Source organism: Zychaea mexicana (assembly GCF_025766255.1).
Source record: "Zychaea mexicana strain RSA 1403 chromosome Unknown BDB00scaffold_7, whole genome shotgun sequence".
Classification (NCBI taxonomy): Eukaryota; Fungi; Mucoromycota; class Mucoromycetes; order Mucorales; family Lichtheimiaceae; genus Zychaea; species Zychaea mexicana.
In genome coordinates this window covers 321818-336864 of record NW_026516670.1, presented here as the reverse complement: position 1 = coordinate 336864, position 15047 = coordinate 321818, and the positions used below count along the sequence as shown (strand labels likewise).

General features: G+C 42.3%; 6 protein-coding genes across 6 annotated transcripts; 4 read left to right on the top strand and 2 right to left on the bottom strand.

Moving 5' to 3' along the window:
- The first annotated feature begins 71 nt into the window (after positions 1-71).
- BDB00DRAFT_802410 (uncharacterized protein) lies at positions 72-1658 on the top strand. Its single transcript, XM_053121951.1, has 2 exons — positions 72-454; positions 582-1658. The coding sequence occupies exons 1-2, from the start codon at positions 94-96 to the stop codon at positions 1229-1231; spliced, it is 1011 nt and encodes a 336-aa protein (XP_052984163.1). The 5' UTR covers positions 72-93; the 3' UTR covers positions 1232-1658.
- A 1132-nt stretch (positions 1659-2790) lies between these two features.
- Positions 2791-4884, bottom strand: BDB00DRAFT_544875 (uncharacterized protein). Its single transcript, XM_053117801.1, has 4 exons — positions 4707-4884; positions 4563-4613; positions 4335-4488; positions 2791-4262 (listed from the first exon to the last, which is right to left on the bottom strand). The coding sequence occupies exons 1-4, from the start codon at positions 4716-4718 to the stop codon at positions 3265-3267; spliced, it is 1215 nt and encodes a 404-aa protein (XP_052984162.1). The 5' UTR covers positions 4719-4884; the 3' UTR covers positions 2791-3264.
- Positions 4881-7701, bottom strand: BDB00DRAFT_755999 (white collar one B; the record flags this gene model as incomplete). Its single annotated transcript, XM_053118872.1, has 6 exons — positions 4881-5024; positions 5096-6294; positions 6431-6496; positions 6648-6771; positions 6847-7147; positions 7346-7701. 6 exons carry the CDS (start codon positions 7699-7701, stop codon positions 4881-4883), a joined length of 2190 nt encoding a protein of 729 aa, XP_052984161.1.
- Positions 7702-9802: 2101 nt separating this feature from the next.
- Positions 9803-10198, top strand: BDB00DRAFT_752036 (Sec62/63 complex, subunit Sec66; the record flags this gene model as incomplete). The annotated part of the gene is made up of 1 exon (XM_053118636.1): positions 9803-10198. A coding segment is annotated over one exon (396 nt), but the record flags the coding sequence as incomplete, so codon positions are not given.
- Positions 9978-10755, top strand: BDB00DRAFT_544871 (uncharacterized protein). Its single transcript, XM_053117800.1, has one exon. The coding sequence runs from the start codon at positions 10212-10214 to the stop codon at positions 10674-10676; it is 465 nt and encodes a 154-aa protein (XP_052984159.1). The 5' UTR covers positions 9978-10211; the 3' UTR covers positions 10677-10755.
- A 438-nt stretch (positions 10756-11193) lies between these two features.
- BDB00DRAFT_755909 (uncharacterized protein) lies at positions 11194-12694 on the top strand (the record flags this gene model as incomplete). Its single annotated transcript, XM_053118866.1, has 6 exons — positions 11194-11461; positions 11559-11637; positions 11731-11926; positions 12018-12029; positions 12117-12344; positions 12431-12694. 6 exons carry the CDS (start codon positions 11194-11196, stop codon positions 12692-12694), a joined length of 1047 nt encoding a protein of 348 aa, XP_052984158.1.
- Between the last annotated feature and the right edge of the window lie 2353 nt (positions 12695-15047).

Here is a 15047-nt window from a genome sequence, read left to right as displayed (position 1 = left end):
TGCTGGTTGCTGACATAAAAATGATCAAGCGAGCGGCGATCTTTTTTTTTTTTTTTTTGCTTTTTTCCTCTTGTGGTGTTATTTCTCTTACGGATGCGTTGTTGGGTGCTGCTGCTTATAACGGCTCTATCCACCATCGTCAGAGGGTTGCCGACCACGACGACACGGACGACGACGGATAAACTACTCGAGAATACGGCAAACTCACAGCCACTACAACAATCTTCTTCCGAACTATTTGCCGTCGACGTATCTCGCTACGCTCAACTGCTTTCCACGCATCTCTTGCTTGATCATCTCGAGAATGCGTTTTATATGCTCTCAAGAAAGATCTCGGTACAATTCCGAGACTCCATTCATGTCAATGTCAACGTTTCACCTCAACACGATCCTTCGCTGTCTTCGCCTGTCGACGTCCACATATTGAAGGGTCAGCTGAAAGGCGCCGTTGGATGTAAAGTATCTTTCTCTTTCACTCTCTTCTCATACATCTTTCTTTGCTGGGAAGGTTAGGCTACGTATTTGAGCCGTATACCTAATACATGAAAGTAGATAGAATAACTCTAATATCAAACTTATAGCATTTATCGAAGACAAGTTTCCAGCTGTATGGGGTCGACATGCTGCTGCGCTCAACAAGGCATCGCTTCAGTCATATGTAGAACTCGTGGTCCAGAAGCTGTGCATTCCTGACGAACAACAAGGGCAACAGAGACAACAGTATGACGATAGCTATAACGAACGAGAAGATACATTGGTGATAACGACACCTACCACAGTTTCGAACGTTTGCCTCGAGGCGCACGCCCGACAGTTTCTATCTTCGGTCGACCGGTATCTTGGCAACCACGTTAAGCGGACGATAGCGGATATTGTGTCGTACGAACTTCCCGTTCTGTTTGATACGACGCGAGCCCAAGTCCAGGACATTGTCGAGCACTTTAACCAGCAGGTGCTGTCGGAACAGGACCATTTGGAACTCGTTCTAGAGGCGGACCATACAGAATGGTGGGTCCCGGCCGAGGTCAACGAGGTTCTCGAAACAGTTGTTCATTGGCAAACTCCGAACAACGAGCTGTTCTTACTGCAAAGCAATAATAACAATAATAATAATGATATTAACGGCAACGAACAAGCTGGTAAAAGACCAGCGGAAGATGCTCGTACCATGTTTGACGCCGTGCATCATTTTGCGACACTTGCACGTGTATCCCCAGAACAACAATTCTGAAATATCTTTATTATTGCCTTTTTCTATTATTTATTTTCATTCTCCTCCTCCTCTTCTTCCTCTTCTTCTTTCCCGTTTTTGCAACTCACATACACACTTCTTTTAAACATTCCCCTCTTTTTTAACAAAATGTATATACGAAAGCATGAACAGACACTATTTGTACATTCACTACTACTACTTCTACTACCACTGTCACTATCATAAAAAAGCATATCTCCTCTTCCCCCCTTGTAGCTCTGTTTTTACCGCCACCAATAAAAATCTCAAAAGATAGAACCTTTTCATTTGGCGTCACGACCTTCAAGTGCTACAGTTCTTGTCCCCGTTTGGTAAAAATGGTTAATTGAAGATGCGACACCAGGAAAAATTTCTACTATTATTATTATAAACCCTACTGTAAAAATAGAAAAGCTGTCAATTCTGTCGTACACCATATAACTTTTTATGCTTGTGCCACCCACACAATTTCTCGCACTACATTTGACACTTACTCTTGATTCATCTTTGATGAGACCCAAAGGTCATTGGCTCTCTCGCTTATTGCTTGCTTCTTACGAATCTACACTAGTTAGGAAGCCAATGCGTTTAACGAGGATGTCGGCGAAAACATGGTCATATCCATATCACATACAGCATAAAGCGCTCAAGTAGCAATCGTGAGCTCCACTAGTATCCATGCGACGAAGAATCTGGCATGATTCAATTGATCCTATATTTATGTCGCCAATTTCCTTATTTAACGAGTCAAGTACACAGTAATATTACTATATTAGATTGGTGTATTTGTGGAGTGGCTCTAGATGCTCAGCACATAAACAACCGTTTTAGCAATTTCAGAAAGAGATACTCATTGTTTTACTATACATGCTAATAATGTACCAAAACCTTACAAAAAAAGAGCAATTTAGAAGATTTGATGATACTAAACCAATAATAACGACATGCAGCGACGCTTCATCAATGTAGTGGGTAGCTACACCACGAGCTTCCTGGTGCGACTACCAAAAATACATGGTTTTCTCGTGTGTCGTCGCAATGATGGCAGTCGGTACAGCATGGACCCTTGTGCGGCAGCTGCCGTATGTGCTCATGGTAATAAGTAAGAGAAGATGTTAATACCAGTCTTCCTATCAAATGATGGGATTATCTTGCAGAAGTTAGTGTAATGATAAGACAGTGTAACTTATGTTTACAAGATAAGCATAGTTTCCAAGACGAGTCTTGAATTCAAGATTGACAAAAGGTAGAAAGTTAGCAGTAAAAGTGTTCAGAGATTGCAGCAGAAAGCAGACTAAACAGGACCTCATGCATTGTCTCCCACTACAATCAGTAATAGGAAAAGAAACATTTTGATTCGCTCATGATAGTGCTTCTTTTTTTTGGAATTTCTATGCGTTGTATATTTCACTATAGTACATGAAAAGGACACTAACTACAACTTACTGTTCGATAAGAACATGCTTTTGGGTCGTCTTGACATCTGGTGTTTGCCGTTAATGTTTATCCCAGGAAGTCAAATGACGCGACTGGCAGCAGTTGCAACCATAAACAAGTTCGCTTTATGATGATGAAGTGGTACTTTTAAGCGGGTTCACACACCGTAGAAAATTCAGATACCTTATGACATATGTGCTTTTAAAACAATTGCTAACGATATTGTATATAGACACGCACAATCATTTGTTGATGCAGAGTACGCCACTATGCATCAATCTTTGAGTCCTCATATTTCACTAGGCTAGCCGTCATAAAGTTTACAGTATCTACGATGCATACAGGGTTAGACACTATTGACAACCTATATACCTTGAAGCAGGAACAAACTGGTTTTGCTGGAATCTACAATGAACCCCATCCCTTTATACCAGAGTTGCCCAATAGATATCCCGAACATATCATCACCATCCATTCTTTGTACGGTCAAAACCAAGATTGGGGAATTGATATAAGAACTTTGTACAAATGACTTTATTGTTTTTATTTGTTGACGAGAGAGATTGCGAGTAGGGTCGGGAGATAACGCGATGTGTTTATTTGAAGACCTTGCCGTCGGCGCAGTCATCGAGTTCCCAAGCCATGTACTTGAAGATTTCATCCTTCTTCTCCTCGTACTGCGAAGGCTCGATCTTGGTGAAGGTGTACGAGTCGTAGTCAGCAGCATCGTAGATTTCGAAGGGCACTTCCTGGCCACGGATGACAAAGTAGCCAGAGATGCTGTTGTTGTTGTTGGTACCACGGACGAGCATCGAGGCGAAAGCGTACTTGTGGGCACGCTCCAGACGGGCGAAGAAACCGCCAATCAAGTTGTTGGACATGAAGACCTGGGTCAATTCGTCGTTGTACTTGTAGTCGACGCGCCAGATGGAGAAACCTTCGGAATCAAAGTTCTCCCAGAACCAAGGCATGACGTCCTTGGTGTCGTTGTTAGAGTATTGACGCTTCCAGTCGTCCAACTTGAAGTTGGAGGGAGGCAACAAGTCCAAAGCAGACTTGGGCTTGGGAGCAGGCTTGGGAGCCTCCTCAGCGGCGGCGGCTTCCTTCTTGGGTTGCTCCTTCTTCTTGGGCTCTTCCTTCTTTTCCTTCTTTTCCTTCTTGGGAGGAGTGTACTTCAAGGGAGTCTCGCACAAGGCAACCTCACCCAAAGCGGCCTTGAAGTGCTTCTTGGCAACAATGGTGTTGAAGTAACGGGTGACGTTCTTGAACTCGGAACGGAAAGCCTTGTCAAAAACAGTCTTATAACCGAGGACCAACGAGGTCACAACGGCAATATCGGCAAAGGTGACTTCGTCACCGACAAGGTAGGTCTTGGTCAAAAGAATCTTGTCCAAGGCACCCAAGGCACGCTTGACCTTTTCAGTACCAGCATCAACGCTGGGCTTCATATAGGGCACGAAGCCCAACAAGGGGTAGACCCAGGTGCCGAGGTTGTTGCTGATTTCGTTCTCAGAGAAAAGGATCCACTGGAGGATCAAGGCCTTTTCGACAGCGTTCGAGCCCAAAAGAGGGGAGTTCTCCTGCTGGGCAGCAGCTAATTAACAACAACAACACGTTAGCTTTCTGATTTCTAATGAGAAAAAAACCGCGCGTGCTTTCAAATTACCATAGTAAGCGATAGCAGTGGATTCAAACAAATCAACCTTGTCGCTGGAGAAGGCAGGAATCTTGCCCAAGGGGAACTTGGCCAAGAATTCGGGAGTCTTGTCTTTGGCAAAGTCGAAGCCTTCGACGTTAACAGAGACACCGCTGTAGGCAGCCTACATAAAATAGACGATTCAGAATTGAGCTTTTCTTTTTGCTGAGGTGTCAGATGCATCAACATGTAACTTACGGCAATCTGGGCCTTAGCAACACGGGGGTTATCAGGGTACGACTGGATTGTCTGTTAGAATTAGGGCAATTGGATTAGCATTCTTTTTCTCTGTTCGGGAGCATATGGATGGATGGATGGATGCGTTTATATGTGTATACGTACGCCGATGGACATGATGGTTCAATGGGTAAAGAGGGCCAAATCGCAGGCGGAGCGTAGCATTTTATATGTGTCGGACTCCTTATTTTACCCCGTAGCAGCCCTGATCATGGAAGGGCATTTTCATGCTTTATACTATCATTATTTTATTGCGATTGTTTTAAAACCGATGATATACTACACGCCATCTGACGAACGTCGCAGAATACAAGTGTTACAGAGCAAAGGTTGATCCTGTGATCTACACTCGATAAATTCTTGGTATCCTCCCAGCCTCCGTAAGCAGCCTTGACAAATGGCATCTACTGGCGTTCTCGATACCTAGAGATAGAATGTTTGGTATAAAATATGGATATATTATAACAAAGAACTGCCCATGGTGCTACTTTTACCTCTTTCTGTTTCTTTAAGGCCTCATTCAAGCTCTCTCTAAGCTTATTGTTACTTATTCGCAGCTGATGTAATTCGTATTGCCAGTTTGTCTCGTGCTTAATGTCAAGTTCCTTTATCATCTTTTCTGGTTCAACGGTGGATTGTTGTTGTTGTGATCCGTCAATACTGTTGTTGCTACTACTGTTGCTGTCTGTATTATTATTTGATCTGTCCTTTTTCTTGACATCGAGATCGAGAGATATCAACATTGGTTCTTGATCCGGTTGGGTATCGGCTGCCATCCTGATATGCATTAAAACAAAGCCTGGATCCTCCGAAAAACACGTTGTTGATCCGTCGGGATAAAACGTGGAAGCGACGGATATCTCGATACCAGCACTATTAAGAAGTGTGTGCTGAAGGTGAACGATTTTCCCTTCTTTGGTTTCAGCCAATGTTCGAGTTAAATCGGTTGTGCGATTACTCTTGAGAAACTGATACATGGAATGACCAGTGATTTCTTTTGGAGGATATCCTAGAATGTTGGCGCAGGACCAGCTCGCGTAGAGCAACAGACCGTCTGTGCTCAACTTGCACCACACTTCATGATCATCTGCACTCCTGTTATCGCTCGATGATGGTGACGATGCTGATCCCGAACCTCCTTGTATCTTGCGTCCAAGAGAAGCAGCATGTGTCGTCAACTGATATACTGGTCTCTCTCGCCCTGAAAGAACGATATACTTCCGCCCCCGTCCGTCCTCGTTGTGTAACCGTCCCACGCATTTAATCCACATATAATTGCCGTTTTTTTGTCGTATCCGGTAGATGAGGTAGACCCGCTCGCTTGGTCCGTTGGATGATTGCTTCAGCTCGCGTAAGACAGTCGTCATGTCTGACGGATGGCACACTGTGCTGATCGATTTACCCTCCAGCTCGTTTGGCTCGTAGCCAAGTATGCTACGTATTGAATCAGAACAGTAAAGAAAAATCCCCTTGATCGTCAATACGTGCATGAAGTCGGGGCTTTCTTCCAAAAGCAGTTCTTCCCAGCATCGTTTGTATTTGCCATTATCTCGACTGGCTTCCGCAATCAGCTGTTCGATATCCACAGGTTCTTCAGCAGCCTCTGTCACTGGAGGTGGACTAGAAGCCGGTTTTGGTGATGGCGGTCTCGTCCATTCTTGTGCAGGCACAACTTGTTGGCCATCTTGTTGTGCTTGTGCATCTAATGTTTGTTTGTGTTCAAGTAAGAAAAGTGACGTCCCGGTTAGGCCCTGTAGCCCCCAATTTGCGGGTAACACCATGCATGAAGGACAGCAACATCAACAAACAAGGAACTCTTCTTTACTTACTTGATGATGATAGTGGTATATACGGTGGAATCATTACGTTCCTATAGTTGACTGTATAGGTGGCATCTAAAGGAATACATACATGCTAAATTAGCTAAAGCTGGTCCATCCGGAGCATAGGCAAAATTATAGCATGACAGAGAAACAAGAAACAACTTCTAGCATTATTGTCGTTCTGCCCTACGCTCCAGCAGTACAAAAAAAATACCTTATCTACCCTTCATGCTTTGAATGATCAAATTCGGTTGTTCTACAAGATCAACCTGCAACCCGACAAAATAGTCAATTTCCTCTTCTGCTTCGTAAGATACTGGAATTACTGTCAAAAGGTTGACAAATGGCTGGAATAGGACAGAAAAATTACTATTTGAAACCAAAGAGTTCGTGTTGTTGATCTCGAAAAAAAAAGTATTCACCTGGCCCGACTTTTTATAGTTAATAATGCTGGCTTGTGATTCTTTGCCCTGAACCAAATGTGTTTTGATGTGACAGACTGTGCTGTTGTCCGTGTACCGTCGTCTGGATCCCATTGCGACACAACCATCTGGCGCTTGTAAAAACCTGCAGTTGCGGCCAATGACTTCATAGGGAGCGTAGCCTGTGAGACGCTCAAACATAGGAGATGCATATATAATAGGAAAGTCATACTGTCGTGCATCCACTACAACTATGGAGCTGGATAGATCGACAGGCCCCAAATTGATCTGGGGGTTTGGTCTGTATTTTTGGTTATAGAGTGAATGTGCAAGCGGGAAGACATCAGTGGATCGAGTAATTGTTTTAAAATTGGGTTATCTTCATCCTTTTCTTTTTCTCAGTGGAAGAGACAAGAGAGAGAGAGGAAGAAAATACAGCAGCAGCAAGCTCCTTGCCATCATATCCCCACTTCATTACGTACTATAAAAGATTTATTACCTATTGACAACGCGTGACAGGACGGACAGAATGTCAAATCCCGTAGAAGCATACATTCCAGAATAACGTTCCCCTATACTCGTTCCAGCGGAAGTTGGCGCTGCTGATGACACTGATGCTGCCATTATTCCAGAATTCGCTGGAAGAGGAGGTTGTGCAGGTGGGATTGAATGTTGAGGCTGGTGGTGTTGTTTAAGCGACATGACAGCGGAGGGTCCCGACGGACCTGCTTGATTACTAGTCATGAGACCAGCGGTGTATCCGCTGTAAGAGTATAAGCGATCTGCAGGCTGTGGAATATTGTTACTTCCATAGCGCTGTGGATTAAAGGGTGCACCATTGAATAAAGGCTCCATTGTCAAAAAGAAAAAGAATAGTATGGAAAGAAAGGAGACTACTTTGCCAAGTTGGTGTGTGTGTGTGAGTGTGGAACACAAAGCTACTTTCGGCTTCATGCATATTTTTTAATGACCGAATACTTTATAGAGCGATCAGAAGGTTGTTGCTCTCGCTTCCAACTTCTTCTACCATTACTACCCTTTCATGAACTATAGAAAGTGATGACAGCAGTTAGGGCAAAGCGAGCTACTAGCTCATCGCAAGAGCAGAAAAAGGGTTATTGTACATTGCTATATTCACAGAATATCTTTTTGCTCCTCAAAAGGAAAATAGAACATCTCTGTTGAGAAGGCAAACAGGAAAGTCCATCCGTAGCAAAGGCTATCTGTAGTAGAGGTATCCCAATCAATTATTCGTTTAGATCTAAGCGTGAATACTCAAAATTTCGACATTGCACAGAAGTGGTAAGCATCTACTTTACGCACTTTTCAAGTAGAAGTTCAACCACGTCGTTCCTCTACACATAAATTGCTTTTTTCCGCTGTGGGATGCAGCATGAAGAAACGCATCAGTACAAACTACTTCATCGTTATCAACGAGCACTATTAAACAACCTAACGTTATTCAATAGTCTCTGCCATATTACCAACATAGCGTCAACCGTACTAGTCCTACTACTAGTATGTGAGTAGATACTAACGAAATGTATGCCTTTTATGAAAATGAATGCTTCATTTACCCCTGCCATCTTCTTCGCACTGTTCTTCATTTTAAGGGTGTCACAGAAGGTCTACTATAGAAAACCATTAACATTGCAGAAGCACTGAGAGACATAACACGACTGTGAGGGTTTTAAAAGCAAAGGTTCGTTCGCTGCCCTGAGTTAATCACTGAAGAACTCAGTGACGCCAACTCAGCTGATGTTGTGGTCAATGAGGAGACTGCAAGCATGTTACGATATTCTACTCTTCCGTTTCACTAATCGTTTTCTTTGCTACATAGTAGGCTCGATACAGGCCGCGATATAGACTTAATACAGAGTTACGAGTCATACACAGCAGCAGCAGAAATTTTTCTATGTTTAGCTAGATATCAAACATTGAAGAATTTAATCGAGGGCAGTAAGACAGGCACCACACTGGTCAGTTGCATACTAAGGGTTTTTACAGAACAATGACGTTCCCTACTGAGAGCTAACGGCGGTACTGCTTAAATGATGAGCCAGTTTTAGCCTCCCTTCCATTGTTGTTCTTTCTCTTTATTTATATACAATTCGATTTTGTGAGTAGCAATACTAATGATATCAATATGTTGTTCTTGTTGGTGTTGTCCAAAGCCCTGCGTTGTGCTGCTGCAGATAATACTTAAGGTGACACTGCTGTTGTGCTGAAACGATCAATCACTTAGTTGTGCCCTGGATCACTTGTTGCCTCTTTGACGTATCTGATGTTTCGTCCACGTGAAACTCGTACTTTTAGCGCGGATGTCAAAAGGCAGACATCATTGATATAGTTTCGCTACGCGAAAACGTACATTTTTACTCAAAGAAAGTTGTGTACATGGTGTAAATTGAAACTCGAGGCTTAGTGCTGCTTAGTTGTATTGTTTATTGAAAACATAGGCAACGGTGCTAAATTTCTCGCATAAAGAATTCTGGCATGTGTCATCAGCTCAACAGCGCACACGCACATTTGCTTCGGGACCTGAAGTGAACCAATCGAATAATACCACAGCAAACCAACAGAGGTGGACACACCTTTTTAGTTCTTTAACCCAAAACGCGATTATGAATTCATTGGCTCTGCCAGCCCTCTATCTCGGCGGCTGCATTGCCGCCATGAGCGTCTTCTCCTTCGTTTACCGTCGGGTCACAGGTAACAAACCTATTTTAGGATTGCAATCTTTCAAAAGGAGAAGGGTGTAAAGCGATTCCTTGAGAAAAAAAGCAGGTTGTCACTCACTATTACATCACAATTATTGTTGCGTGTATACAAAGGTTTTCAATCAGTTGAACCTTGGTTCTCTGAAAATCGCGAAAAAGAACAATACATTGCACTGCTAAATACCGAAAAGCCTGTACCTGAACAGCACTTACGCGCGGCACTTTTACGACGAGCCATGGAAGCTGTACGTCGATTGGTGCAAATACAGCAAGAAAAGCCAGCCTTGCAACAACTGATGAGAATGGGCAGCATTGGGGATGACTTGTGGCGGGATTTCTCAGTAGCCGAACAACAAACCATGATGGAGCTGCAAGAAGTGAGTCAGGAAGCCAACACGTACAAACAGAATTGGGGACAAACGATATTTTCGACTGCGGCACAAATGCTGGAGCATGAAAAGCAAAAGGTGTTGCAAGCAGAAATGAAGACCATGAAAGAGGCTGAGGAAAAGCGTAAAATCATGCAGGAAAAGGAGCTGAAGATTGCTGAAGAACGCGAACAGGAAAGGAGACTCGAAGAAGCCAAGCAGGCTGAAAAGGATTTGCTCAAGATGGAAGAGGAGGAGCAACAGCAAAAGAACAAGAATGGTGGTTCTTCGAAGAGTAAGAAGGGTGGCAAGAAATAGTCTTGTGGACAAAGAAAAAACAATAGCAAGCTTCTTGCTCTATCCGCACACACTCTCTTGTCTCTTTTCTCTTATCCCCCACACACACTGGCATAAAGCACACTATCCGCACATATTACAACATATTATACACACACACACACACACTTACTCACATCCTACCTCCTTGAACCCACCTAAAGAAAGCCCACTACCGTATCTGCTTCTTACAACAGCATTTATTCCGTGTATAACTAAAAACATCCTACATCCACTTTGTTTCTCTTCAAAATACTACTCCCTGCAAGTATGCAACAACCAACCCAAAGGCGTTAAGGATCCTGTACACACAGACAGTCCCAATGTGGTTTCCATACTGCGTGACTCTTTTATACTGGTTGTTGTTCTTGATGCCCCTGTTTCCATGCTAGTTGAAGCAACATAATGGCAAATGTGTAAGAGACCCAGCACAGGGAAAGAGAGAGCAAGGGAACGACCCTACTTGACAGGCAGGGATTGACATCCGGAATCTTGTTGTACTTGTACTTGTACTTGGCTTTTTCCTTCTTCTTCTTCTCTTATACATGGTCTATTAACTCAGAGATGAAATGGTGTCACACAAACACATATGCCCATCGCGTGTGTGCATTTAAGACTCGCAGATCAGGGAGCGAGCCAGACACACTAACACCTGCTCCTGTTTCCCGGAAAAAGAGGTTATCAACACACTCGACTTTGGGAAATTTGGGGGAAGATTTAGCCCATAAGAATGGATGCAGAGAAAAAAGCCTACTTCTTGTCAAAGCCCATTTATCAAAAAGAGGATCCCCTTAAATTTGCCGCTTTATGTTAAAAACCTGCCATTTGTTTTTGTTAAACCTCAAGTTTTCTTCCTTTCTATTCAGAAGCATCATCCCACACTATAGTCATTAATACCACTTTTCTACTAAATTTGAATTCGAATGTCAACAGCAACTATCACCACTGCAGCTGCTGCCGTTGCCGCAGAACCCACTTATGATTTCGCTGATATCAACCCTGATCCGCTTGAAATCGGTTCCGAGATTATCTCTTTGGCTTGCATCACCGTGCTAGCATGCGCGTTAGGTGTAAAGACTGATGGCGAAAAGCTCAAATCTTTAAACTATGGCCGTGCTTTGGTTATTATGCTTTACTTTTTGTCCTGGGCTTTCTCGGTTACTTCTATCATGGTCGTTTCTACTAACAACCGTAAGTTAAGAACAAAAGCCATTGAAAAGAAGAGCTATGAAGATGAAGCTCATTCACTGTGCGAAGAAACTAAAATGAACCTGTTCGTTACTACTAGATAACATCGTTTCTTGTACTTTGGGTATGCTTTCTTGCGACGTCTTCTATGCTGGTAGTAAAATTGCTATTTATGCTTGGTATGTATTCGCCATCAATATGACCATACAATGACAGTACATAAATCATCGTCAAGTGGCAACTGATTGATCTGTTTCTTGCAATTAAAACAGGCTGATTGAACGTGTACACATGGTTACTGCTGTCAAGACAACCCGAATGAAGACATGCCAGTACAAGTTCCACATTGTTCTACTTTGCCCCTACATTATCATCTTTGTCCTCATGGTTACCTTCCGAAACATCTACTTGGAAGAAGATGGCACATGTACAATTGGTTTGCAGCCAATTGCCAGTATTCCACTCTTGGTAAGCTCATCATCATCGATCTGTAATGATACACAGCTTTAAACGACTAGTACTAACTTGTGCCTTGTTTCCAATTCATAACCTTCGCTAGATCTATGACTTTGTAAGCTTAAAACCGACAATATTATGCAGTGTATATGTACCAGAAGCAATGTGTTAACAACATCACGTGCGGATTCTACGATTATAGATCTTCAACTTATATCTTACATGGCTGTTTATGCATCCACTGATGAATGTTGGAAGGAATACCCGAACCGACTGGAAGAGCACCAAACTGTATCGATTGGCCCGTAAGACACTTGTGGCATCCCTTGTATGTTTGCTTATTTCCTTCCTCAATGTGCTTGTGGTTGTATTGACATCGGGTCATGAACGTGGTTTGGTATGCTTGACCATGTGCACAGTCGATGTAACGGTAATTATATTTAAATATCTATTAGCAAAGTAATGATGCACAATTCGCCACCATAGTTACTAATACAAGTGACACTGTCTTATTAGATCAACGTAATTACTGTCCACTGGGTCACTACAAGCGGTAGCAAGAAGAATGGTCACACTGACACACGCGCCAAGAACCTTCAAACGACTGATCACATTACCGGTGAAATGACATTTGATGGTGATGCTACCGCTACTGCTCACCATGAACGATCCATGAAACATGACTTGCCTGTTGTTCATCCTACTTCCAGAGAAGATGATACTGACAGCGCAACGTCAGCTGAATTGACAGGATCTTCAAAGCACATTAACAAATACTAGTAATGATATTTTTATTAACCCGTAGCATTATAATCATTCCTCCTCACTCTCCTCATTCCCACAGCATTATTCGTCTTTTTCCTTCTACTGTAGTAGTTTTTTTTTCAAATTTTTATTACGCATTACATATTATTGTTCTCTTAAAAAATATACACATTAGTATCTTTTACTGAACCGCTTTAGGAGTGTTGATCTATTTTAGTGGCAACTGAATACTTTTCTTTATGTTGGCAAAAAGTTGGCTCAATGTTTGATTGTTTTGAAGGGGTTCGAAATACTGTAACACCCTTTTTCATAAGAAATCTGGCTTTACATGAGTGTCATGACAACAGTAGAGCTTTTTACGCGACTAAAAAGCTGACATTATGCATGTCTTTGCAGCAATGGCGTTGCCTCCTTACGAAATAATGTGGTGCTGCATTCCGTAATGTTGTGGGACTCACTTAACAAAAGGTGTAAACGCATTTAATAGCTCTGTCACCGGGATGTACGGAATTACGTTTCTTATTACGTTTACTGTCGTAACATAGCGATACAGGAATTTACCATAACCGCTGTACGAATGTTAATATACATTGAAGGCTCATTATATGTGAATGGAGACTACTGCTATATGTACTTCTAGCGGTAAATAGCAAAGAGAACCCTATAATGCGTGTGTATGGCGCGTACACAGCGAAACTTATAACTCTCTTCTTTATAATAAGTAGTGGATGACAAAATTGGCTGGTGCAGTAAGATTTATATTGAGGAAAAAACAACTACTTGCCAGCTCCATCCCCTTTTTGCCAGCTTCCGGTTGTTAGACGCACTTTTATTCTCCCCCTATATGTACATAGTCACCGGCTGGTCAAGTTTAGCGCATCACTAGTATAAAAATGAAAAAAAGAACGGGCTGGACTTGTCAGTGGGAGGAACAGAAAATGCCTGTTTATTCTTCTTTTGTGCTAGTGTTCTTTTTTCGCATATATAGAATGATGTATGTGTGTTCGTGTAAGAAGCAGATGATATACATTCATTAGTGCTACCCATTGTGTGCATATCAGTTGCATTTGGTAAGTGTCAACAGCGAGTTGTTTCTTGTACTACATCAACAAGGAGAAAATGAAGACTGGGCTTACTCATGCAGGCGGTATTACGAACATATCTGTAGCCGGAAAGGTCCACAGTATAAGTATCAATGAGCTTGTAAGGCCACATTAATAGTTTTTATTGCCGGGTGCTTCCCTTTCGTCATTAGTAAAGAAAAGATATGATGTAATAACGAATGCAGGATTTACATTCTTCGCGAGCCTAGTACTTGGCTTCTATGTATCTAGATTGAGTTATACTTTGTATTTAATGTTTCTAACTTTTGACGAGGGAAATTGACTAATAAGGGAAGTTTACAGTATGTATACATAGTGCATACCAGGCTTATGTTGCTCGTACCATCACAACGAATGAGCTGGAGAAAGGAGAAGATATTGTGCACCATTGCTAAACATCATAGAGGGAGGATGAGGATCCTCATGGACTAAGCATTATCAGTTCTCTAAAAGTCTGCAGCAACAAAGCTTATTTTGCCCCCTATGAACGACAATGAGTTAACCCAACCTAAAGCGAGTATAATGGCCAGAAAAGTTGAAACTGACCTAAGTCCACAAATGTAACAATGGGTGGTAAGTCAAAAGAAATAACCGCATTCACTCTACTTTATGCATTCTGTTGCCCATGTTGTTCACACAATACACTGTCGTCCTTCCTTCTCGCTATCCCTCTTTAGCAGACAGCAGCACTCCAGCTTTCAAAGAAAACTACTTATTAGCGATTGTAGTGTATAAAAATAACAATTCTTCAGGCAAGGTACAAGTACATCTAACTTGTGTCTATATTCCAATTCAGTCCAAAGTGGAAAATAGACTTCCAAGGCTGGCGGTTGCTGTATCACTCATCAAAAGCAAAATATATTACGTCCATGGAAAAGCGAGCAATTTTATTTGTTCAGTACGTTTCTCTTATGATGAGAACTCCTGAATCGTGTCACTCGAAAGTGAGTATCACATTGCATTTATATAAATGGAGATACAAGGTCACTTTATGTGCTCTCAAATAAAGATGCATACATTTCGCGTGATCGTCTGATACACGAAGGCGATGTTTATCACGTACATTGTCATAGAAAGAAGCTCTTGTATTTAATAAGCAAGCTTGGCGTGTAGCTGTAAAATTGATAGCGAACTTAGCTCGAGCGAGATTTGATACTTCATATACGTGCAGTGCCACCGTTTAACGGGTCTCATTTTTATCGACTTGTCCACTACGGCTGGAGATAGAACTGTCAAAATAGAGTGCACGAGGCTTATTCGAAACG